This window comes from Sinocyclocheilus rhinocerous, unplaced genomic scaffold (assembly GCF_001515625.1).
Source record: "Sinocyclocheilus rhinocerous isolate Xijiao unplaced genomic scaffold, SAMN03320098_v1.1 scaffold1694, whole genome shotgun sequence".
Lineage (NCBI taxonomy): Eukaryota > Metazoa > Chordata > Actinopteri > Cypriniformes > Cyprinidae > Sinocyclocheilus > Sinocyclocheilus rhinocerous.
Genome location: NW_015626863.1, coordinates 232,964 through 244,036, shown reverse-complemented (window position 1 = coordinate 244,036; position 11,073 = coordinate 232,964). Strand labels below are relative to the sequence as shown.

Genomic DNA, 11,073 nt, shown 5'->3' with positions numbered 1-11,073 from the left:
TCAAAATTATACATTTTTCTTTCCAACCAAAAATCATTAGGATATTAAGTAAAGATCATGTTCCATGAAGATATTTTGTAAATTTCCTACCATAAATATGTCAAAAATGTATTATCATTAGTAATATGTGTAGCTAAGGACTTTAGACAACTTTAAAGGTGATTTTCTCAATATTTTGATTTTTTTGCACCCTCAGATTCCAGTTTTTCAAATAGTTGTATCTCGGCCAAATATTGTCCTATCCTAACAAACCATACATCAATGGAAAGCTCAGCTTTCAGAAGATGTATAAATCTCAATTTCAAAAAATTGACCCTTATGACTGGTTTTGTGGTCCAGGGTCACATATATGTATAAATGTATACTAATTAAGTTGATTTAATTATTGACTTTATATTGTTATCAAATAATATCAAAGATGCCATTTTTAACTGATATTTACACTTTTTAATTTAATTTCATTTAATTTAATTCCGGTGTATATCAGAATATATTAGAGTAAACATTCCGTTAGCATAAAATATTTTTATCTGCTATTAAATAATAATTTAATTAAATTTTAAATTAATTTATTTTAATTTAATTAATTTAATTTAATTAGTTATTATTTCAATTATATATTATATTATTTATTACGTATAATTATTATAGCAATTTTAAATTATTATAAATCATTATATTACAAAATGAATTTTATATTACAGATTTTTGCTATTGAGGTTTTTAGCTATTATTAATAATACCTTATGATTTAAATGTCGGTTTTGCATATTGGTTAGAAGGACTTTATTTTCACATTTTCTTTGCTGAATTTTGGGGGAACATTTTGGAATTCTGTGAAAAGGAATTTAAATATGGAAAATGTGTTCATCAGAGCAGTTTGTCTTGGTAGCTGGAAGCATAATCAAATTAACAAAAATAACAAATAAACTAACATTCAAAGTGCAGGGGAAAGTGTAAACCTTTGTGAAGTACTGCCATTACTGAATTCTTCAAAGAAAAAAGCTTCTTCTGTCTTTATCGGCGCTCACCAGTCCTTCATCTCCAGTGTTTGAGGAGAAAGACAGGTAAACCTGTCCTCATTATGTTTTTAAAGCTGTCTACTCGCAGCTGTGAGGGAATTATCCGTGCAGGAACAGCCGTCGTCCCGTGGACTGACAGGCAGAACAGTTGCGTCAGGTGTGAGCGAGGAAACTCCTGAAAGTTGCTTCCTCCACGCTTGAGGTGTTGTTTGATGACGGAAGGGATCTCGACTTGTTTGAAGGAAATCCTGGATGCACAACGGATGTTCTCCATCTGTTGGTAGTGAAAAGTTGATGAAAGTGATTATTGTCTTTGAGGCAAATGTTCACAAAAACAGCTACAGCATTTTTAAAGGGATAGTTCACCAAAAAATGAAAATTCTGTCATTAATTACTCACCCTCATGTCCTTTCAAACCCGTAAGACCTTCGTTCATCTTCGGAACACCAAATTAAGATATTTTTGATGAAATCTGAGAGCTCTCTGACCCTGCATAGACAGCAACACAACTGAAATGTTCCCAAGTCCAGAAACGGAGCAAGGAGATCTGTAAAATAATCCATGTGACATCAGGTTCTTTAGTTCTTTAATATCCTGAAATTAATCCCATTGATTGTCTTCCAGACAGTCATTTGTTTTCTCTTCTGTTTTCTTTATGCACCCAAACACTGTCGTTTGCTGCTCTGTTTCGGCCTGACTCATTTCTGTTTCTGCATGCAGGGCATCGTGGGAAACCTGTCCAGTGGGAAGTCAGCGTTAGTTCACCGGTATCTGACAGGAACATATGTCCAGGAGGAGTCGCCCGAGGGTGAGTGAGCAGCAGGGAGGGCCGCCTACAGCGTGTTTGTCAGGGCCAGTCACCCAACAAGACCTCCTGCTGCGGAGCAAACTTTGCTGGCCATGAATTTGTATCATCTCATATGGTCATTTGTGCGCTTTATTTATTTTTATATGAACAAATTATTTTGGCAGCTAGAGATGCCCTGCAATGGTTTTAGGTTGACACTGAGGTTAAAAGTAAAACTTTAGACTTCATGATCTTCTTTTTAATTGCATTAATACACTACCGTTCAAAGGTTTTGGGTCAGTGAGGTTTTTTTTTTTAAGAAATTAATACTTTTATTCATCAAGGATGCATTAAATTGATCAAAAGTGACAGTAAAGACATTTATAATGTTGCAGAAGATTTCCATTTCAAATAAATTATGTTCTTTTGAACATTCTATTGATTAAAGAATCCTGAAAAAAATATGTCTCATGGGTTTCCCAAAAATATTAAGCAGCACAACTGTTTTCTCCATTGATAATAATAATACATGTTTCTTGAGCATCAAATCAGCATATTAGAATGATTTCTGAAGGATCATGTGACACTGACGCCTGGAGTAATGATGCTGAAGATTCAGCTTTGATCACAGGAATAAATTACATTTTAGAATATAAATAATAAATAATCAGTTCTTTGAAATTGTAATAATATTTCACAATATTGCTGTTTTTACTGTATTTTTGATCAAATAAATTCAGCCTTGGTGAGAAAGACTTCTTTCAAACACATTTAAAAAATGTCACTGACCCACTTTAAACGGTAGCATTTTTATTTAAAGAAATATTCTGGGTTCAATACATCTACATAATTAAGACTTTGAGTTGTTCCTCAATTTGTAATAGGAAATAACAATTGTGTTGTAGTAGGTGATGCACTTACACAATAAGCCTATAAAGCAAGATTACCTTAGAATCAATGATAAAAAAACTTGTTTTGAAAGTATCACCATAAATATGTCTTAACATGAGTCTAGTATGATAAAATCACTTACAAACCTTTTCTGAGTAAGTTATGTCCAGTTTTATCATCAAATCAAGCTAGTAAATTTAAGTATTGAAAGGTTAACTAAAGGATTGTATTTTATGTATTTGTATTGATTTTATGTGAAGAAACATTACATCTGTAATGCATAACTGCTAAAGGGATGATTTAGACATTTTTTAGCTCCTATAATGCACATTTTTGTATTGAAGAACGAATTGAATGCTTTAGCCAAAATTCTAGCAGTACATTGTGTCTACATTATTGTAAATGAGATATTTGTTTTCAATTAAAAAAAAAAAGGTTTTGTTTTAGTGAGAGAGAGAAAAAATAATTTTCAAATGTTGACAATATATTTAAACTTGCATTGAACCTGGAGCATGGTGAACAATAGCCACATTGCTTAAAATGAGGTAAAATGTTGAGTATTCTGGCCCAGTGGGTTTGGTTGGATGCCTGTATGCACATTGTGTTTCCCTTGAAGGAAGACGACGCTCAGGAGCCTGTTAGGACTTGTTTTGAATTCAACTTTCACAGTTCAGTCTCATTCAGTCAGAGTCTCTGCCTCTCTCTGACCGGACTGTGGCACCGATGTGGAATAATGTGCATTTCTAATGCAGTGAGAAAAATCAAGCGTAGCGTTAGTTCTGGCAGGTCACGTTAGTCAAGCTCGCATCAGCTGACTCTCAGCTGATCCCCATCTACCTATAGGAATACGACACCTATCTAAGCATTCATATATAAGGTCCCTCAGTATTATCAGCAGATTTCGCATTGCCTAATAGCTAATTACCCTCCTCCATCCCCAGCTCCTCCTCTGTCAGTCAGGATTCAGACTAATTCTAAAATGTGTACATAAAATTATTGAGCTTTAAAGGGGTCATATGATGTTGCTAAAAAGAACATTATTGTGTGTATTTGGTGTAATGAAATGTGTTTATGCGGTTTAAGGTTAAAAAAACACATTATTTTCAACATACTGTACATTATTGTTTCTCCTCTATGCCCCGCCTTTCTGAAACGCGTCGATTTTTACAAAGCTCCTCCTCTGTCAGTCGGGATTCAGCCTTCTGATTCTCCTTTGAATCAGACTAATTCTAAAATGTGTACATAACATTATTGAACTTTAACGATATCTGCAATGCATTTGTTGGTTCTGTTCTGTTTACCCTGGGGCGTTATCGCTGCTCTCCCTGCTCTCATCCATGCTAGACTGCATGGATGCACAGGGAGTTCTTGCCCAGAACAGACCCATACCGCCAATCCAAACGGTATGCTAATTGTCAATCATCTTTGACGATAGTGGTCCTGACAGAAATGAAAGTCAATGAATCGCTGCGGGATTGGTGCTAACACACCTCTGAGTAGAGATGGATGTTTTTGATGAATATTTTTTGATAATATTTAAAATATTTTTTTTAAATGCATGTATTTACTGTCACTTTTGATCAATTTAATCCATCCTTGCAAATAAAAGTATTAATTTATTTTAAAACCTTTAAGACTTTTGAATTGTAGACCTTCCCAGGTTTATTAAGTGACGCTTAATTGAAATTGACCATTGGCTCCTGCACAGAAGAAGCTCTGAGTTTCCATGCCAATGCTCCGCCTCTACGATTGCTCCGGTGTTGCCATGACAACAGAGGGTCAGGCAGCCTAGCCTGCCACCACCGGAGCGTGTCATCAACCCTCGGCGTTTACTTTTGAGTGACGGCGGAGAGATTAAATGTTTATGGCCTCCTGGCACCAGCTGCCCCTCTGAAATCTAAATTAGAGATTAGAATCATAACGACGGATTCCTGAAGACCCAAACCAGGGCTGAATTTCAGAACAATCACAGCATCGTGAAAAGCCTCACACATCTCTGCTGGTGACAGTAAGGCTCGATTTCTTTTTGCCATTTTCTTTTTAGCCTTTGCAGCACAAACTGAGAGATGAAAAACATCTATTTTGCACTGCTTTCTGTCAAACGTCTGAATGAGCAAGAAACTTTGCTGGAGGGATTTTTGTTCTGTCCTATCTTGACATGTTCAGACATGCCCTTTCTGGCTCCAATGCAATTATCTCCTACTTTAAAAGCTTCTGTGAATGCGGCAGAAAAAAAAGCTGTTAAATTCAGTTCTTTTCAATTAAACAACAGTTTTAGTGGTGCTTCTTAAAGTCCCCAATGAAATCAAAATGAGTAACGCTGCGTGTTTCTAAGCATTTCAGGGGACCTTTAATGCAAGAATTATTGCACATATTTTAGAGTTAGAGATTTGAACTAGTTGATTTCTCAAATCGTGGATTGGGGAAGAACTAAGTGATTTTCAGACAGTTGCAGCCTGTTTTTCATACCAGCATAACTTGCATTTTCTTCAGTAATTAAGTTATTTTTGCATTGGGAGTGTGCGATATTGACAAAAAATGATGTTGATATTTTTTTGTGATTTTGTTTTCGATAACGATAATTAAACATTATTTTGCTTAGTGTTTTTTTTTATGCTGGTACCTTGACTGGTTTAGGCCTGTCATGGATAAATAAATATGACACTAAAACCACCAGTAGATGTTGGTGAATGCCTGTCTTAATGAGTGATTAATTGAATCATTCATTCAAATGATTCATTCAAATTACTGATTCATTTAAAAAACAAAGCAAGTGACTTTATTAATAGTCTTTATGAATCATTGACTCAAATGATTCATTCAAAAACAGATTCATTCAGGAATGAAACATGCAGCGTTTCTCTGAGATGCACAAATGTTCTGATCCAACTTTGTTTGGAACTGTTTTTGTAGGCGAAAAACAGAAGTTAAAAAATTTACTTCTTTTTTTTTAACTGTGTATAAAGTTAATATCACGTTTGCGATCATGCTCACATGCTAATATTCAGGAAAACAGCACTCTTGCTTATGTGATATTACTTAGCTATATCATATCTTATAAATATAAAAAACAAAAACCCATACAGGGATATTTTTTGCTTTTATAACTGAAATTATATATGCATTCGAACTGCATTCTAATAGTCTTCATGCAGTGAATGCTTTTGGACTCTCTCTGTTTGTTTTTTGCAAAGTGAGTGACTCGATAATGTCAGTTTGCATATTGTTAAAACAACAGTTATGATGTTATTGTAGACAATAAATATCACACATTGCTATTTTTCATATTTATTATGCTTGCAGGTGTATTCATATTGGCCAATATGAACATATTGTTCACTTTCTCCTGTTAGAGCAAAAACGGTGCTGAATTTGACAAGTTTTATTTTGCTTTTAGTCTCAAGGGAAGCATTGATGGAATAAAAATGGATGGATTCTCAGGACACAGGTGGAATAATTAAAAGTGTAGTGTGCTTGGCGTACTGGCTTTATGGACAATATCTCTCAGTTGATATGAGGTCGCTGGCTGAAATCTTCTTAGTGTCATGTTGTGTTTCGTTCCGCTATTATTAACGTCCCTCAGCGCTCCAGTGAACCTCTTAATGCCAATTTACTCCAGGGGTCACTGAACTTGGAAGTAAGGATTTGCTATGTGGCGCGAACTTCAGCAGCTTCCAGTCATACACTGTGCAACAAGCATTCAATCATTATATTTACCCAATAAAAACCCTCCTGGGAGGTGCTCAGGAGTGACAAAGCTCCAGAGTTAAAGTAAAGGGAAGTCATGTGCTGAATGAACTGAACTGAATGCTGAACTGAATGAACTACTTTTTTATAGTGAAAGAGTATGCATTATGCTACATTGTCACATTTTCTCATCACGTTGCATGTCAAGGGTGTCCAGCTCTAATTGCTCTGCGTTTTTAATTTGATTTTGTGTAATACCTTTTATCCTTAATTTTTGGCAGTCAGATCAAATAATGAATCAAAACATGTTTTAAAATAGTCAATCTAATCACTTTATGTTTATTCATCACACTGGAAATGGAAAGTCAAGTTAGGTTCGTTGCATTGTCCATCTCATTGCATTTTTCATAATACAGTCCCCTCATGAACAGTATTCACTGGGATAATCAAAGCAGTTGAATTGTTATTGTTTATTGCTTTAATAATGATTTGATTATTAAAATATAGTTATTAATAATTGTTTTGATTTATATATATACATACATAGACACACAAGTATTATTTATTTATCATTCAGGTTTTTCATCGCTATTTTTTACATTAAAACACTGTTTTCAAATGAATTATTATAATTATATATATAATTTTCATGTAACATTGATAGTTTATTATTATTTCTTTCATTATTTATTATATTTTTACAGTAAAATAAAATTAATTTGTTTAGAATTAATCATTTTGAATATTTTATTTATATAAATAGAAATTATGCTAATTATTATAGTAATTCATTATTCTTTCAATATATGTTATTAAATACTCATTATATTTTTGTTTAATATAAAAATAGTTTTTATTATTTCTTTTACAAATAATTTAAATATTTTAAATACATTTTTTATATTTCTATTTTTTTTAAATAATATTATAATTCTGTCAGCTAACATTGTTACATAACCTCTGTACCATGCCACTGTAACATTCTGTGCCTTTCAATGGCTGCTTATTTAAATTAAATTCCTAACACTTTCAGGTGAAGTTCAACCAAATTCAGCCCTTTTCTCTCCAGGCTGTTCATATATTCTACACATTGCCTTGCCTTTTTAACCTGTCATAATCTGCGAAGATCTCACCCTTCCTCTTTTGTCCTCCTAGAAGGCTACACAAACTTTCCTACTATAAAAAAGTGCAATTTAATTTGAGGGAATCTCAATGGCATCAAAGTTCCATCAGCTTTCAGCGGCTGCGAGGAAGGAAAAAAAACATCTGTTGAGAAGGGAATAAATGAAGGGTGAAAAATCAAAGTCTCAGACTCTCATCTCACTGCTGGTGTCGAAATAACTCAGATTTCGGATAAGGCTTGCCTAATTTCATTTGTTGGCTGATATTTCTTTTTTATCAGTTGCTCTATTCTGTGTTAACCATGTTTCCATGTGCTGTATAATGAAGCAGGAGCGATGGGCAGCACTCTGATGGGTTTAATCATTAGTCATGTTTAGACATGCAAACACATTCATCCCAAACACTCATTTACACGCTCACTAACTCATTGGCTCTTTCTCTCTCTTTCTCCATCTCTTGTCCAACACTTCACAACTGCCAGAAGGTATGCGTAAGCTGAGAATTAGAAATGCTTGTGCGTTCAGATTGATGGAGCTGAAGGGAGTTCCTCAGGGGTGTATCTTCAGTCCCTTAATCTTGATGGCATTGACGTCAGCGGCACACTGCCTGCTGGTAAATGAGCTTCAGAGAGGACCATGTTGTAGAAACAGTATAAGTAATGTTATTCTGTGTTCTTGCAGGAGGGAGGTTTAAAAAGGAGATTGTGGTGGATGGACAGAGTTATCTCTTGCTGATCAGGGATGAAGGCGGCCCACCAGAACTGCAGGTAAGCCTCAAGTTAAATATGAAAGCAGCAGAGTTATTATAGTTAACCAAAACTAAAATTAAAACCATAAAAAGTTGTTACTTGAAATAAAATGAACATTAACTGAAATGAATATAAATATATATTACATATATAAAACGTTTTATTTCAGCTAGATGCCAAGACAATATTTCTAATTTTAATTTAGTTTAACTTGATGTACTAAAATAACTAAAAAATAAAACTGAAATAAAAACAATAATAAAAAATGTATAGACATAAAAAAACTACTGAAAATTACAAAATGCACACAACAAAATTACAACAAATTTAACTAATATTAAAATCAAAACGGAAAATATATAAAAATAAAAACTGATTAAAAATATTAATAAAAACTATATCTCAGTGATACTAAAATAACACTGGAAAGCAGTGTTATTTTAGCATTATTTATATGCTATTACAGTATTTATTCATATTTCGATAGCAACATTTATTTTTATATTTTTTATTTTTATTTTTATTTACTTTTAGTAATTTTATTACATGCTATTGTCATTTTATTTAGCTTCTATTTAGCTATTTATTTTTATTTCAGTTTTAGTAATTTTAGTTCTTCAACTTAAACTTTGTTTATTTCAGTTAGTTGCCAATACAATATTTCTATAAAATTTGTACATTTTATTTTTAAGCTTTATTTCAATTAACAACAGCAATTTTAATAGTTTTAGTTTTAGTTAACAATTAGTTAACAACACTTAAAGAAATGTCAAATGTTTCCTTTAATTATAAAGCTTTATTGAAAACTATGATAAAATATGTAATAAAATATAAGTTATAGGAATAGTTTGTAAAAAAAAAAAAAATGAACTAATTAATCTGCCCTCATTTCTCATGTGTTTTCAAACTGGTATGACTTTATTTCTTCTGTGGAACCCAAAAGGAGATGATATGAATATGTTGTCATTAATACTTATACAGATTAACAGATTTTAAAATTAAATCACAATAAACTGATAATAGTTCACATTATGGCAGATAACCAGTAAATAGACAAATTAGCATGGAATTGTAATATTAGTTAATTCAAAATAAATAATTTCAAATGTTCCAAATGAATTAAGGCGCGACAACATTATAATGCACATTCATTTTCAGATTTGCTAAAAATAACATGTAACAGTGTTATTAAATTATTAGTGTTTTTATAGATTAACTTAAAGAGAGTGTTTAAATGACGGCAAAGGTAAACTAATTGTAAAAATAGGGGAAATGAACGTACTTATTGGTCACTGTATGGAAAAGAGCAGCGTGAACGTTCTTGAAAATGTCTCCTTTTGTTCTCCACTGAAGAAAGTAAGTCATAAGTTGGGTGAATTGTTCCTTAAAGGACATTTTCTGGTCTTGTATAAGGACATATAACTAGCTTTTGTGGATAAAAACTGTTTACATATTGCCATGTAAAATACTAATGTAGTATTACACCAAATACCTTAATTATCTAGTTCAATTTGCAGCTCCAGGGCTGCATGCTGACGCGGCGCTACAATAATTGATGATATCCGAGAAAGTGAGATTTTTCACAAGTTGAGGAGAGCAGAGAACTGTCCAAATAGCTGCTAAAATATTCCACAAACGTGTCACCCAGTCCTCATTCCCCCAGCATAGAGCGGGACACGGGCCCGTGTCGAGATGGACTGCTGTACTTACCCTGTGGGGCCCATTTCAGGGTGGCCCTATTTTCACATTTTGCTGCGGCTCAGTGTAATTATAGTCTGATGGTTCTCACGGCAGCTTTCAGCCGTGGATGAGGACTCGCTTCCTGTGTTGTGGGAACGGGGATTTCGAGTGAAACTTTTCTGCCGCTGTAGCTCCTGGTGGAATAGCGGCTATAATTATTCTCTGTTAGTCTGTGTTCCGTTTAGCTGGTTTTATGGTAATGCGTAATTGATTAGAATGCAAATTACCACAAGAATTTGTAATATGGCCCTTCAAATTTCAAGCAGACGTCAATGAGTGTGTCTCAGGGCTCCGAAACAGTGACTGGTCGTGTAATTTATCCATGATTAGAATTATTCTCCTGCAGGTAATGAAAAACAAATAGAGGAATAACTCACACATGGGCTTCAGTAAACAACTAAGTTTGCTTAAAATTAAAATTAAAATCTTCCTACGTTACAAAATATAACTGGCATATAACATGGTTCATCTACTCAGTGGCTGTTCAGATAGATAGATACTTTAAATAAAATAAACATTAAATGAAAATAAAATCTATTTAAAAAAATATTTCTACTAGTTGCCAATGCAGAATTTCTTATTTTAATTTAGTTTAACTTGTAGTTAAATAACAAAAAATGTAAAAATGAATAAATAAATACATGCATACATACATACATACATACGTACATAAAATAAATAAATAAAATTAAAAATACACACACATATATATGCATACTACCATTCAAAAATAAGATTTGTTTAATAAAGTAAGTTATTTTTTTATTTTATTTATATATAATATTATTCTAAATTATAATTTGAAATGTGATTTTTTTTTAATGCAAGCATGTTGAATAAAAGTATTAATTTCTTTTAGAGGTCGACCGATTCATCAGTTTTGCCGATTAATCGGCACCAATAGTTGATTGGCGGAACTATCGGTTATCGGCAAAAATCAATGCCGATAGTTTTCCGGGTTGCATCTGTTGCTGGAGTGGCCGAGAAGGGTCCGCTGCCATTATACAGTATGAGAGCGGCCTCTAGAGGCGGAAATCACTAACAGCACGTGTTGTTTGTTTTGACACGTGACACTG

At 33.3% G+C, this 11,073-nt stretch overlaps 1 protein-coding gene across 1 annotated transcript in view; it reads left to right on the top strand.

The window, feature by feature from the left end:
- The window catches only part of LOC107717265 (arf-GAP with GTPase, ANK repeat and PH domain-containing protein 1-like), an 87,063-nt gene that overhangs the window by 8,654 nt on the left and 67,336 nt on the right, over positions 1–11,073 (top strand). The window contains exons 3-4 of the mRNA XM_016523951.1: positions 1,743–1,830; positions 8,190–8,275. Coding sequence (XP_016379437.1) covers positions 1,743–1,830; positions 8,190–8,275 — 174 coding nt within the window. The remainder of the gene's footprint in view (positions 1–1,742; positions 1,831–8,189; positions 8,276–11,073) is intronic.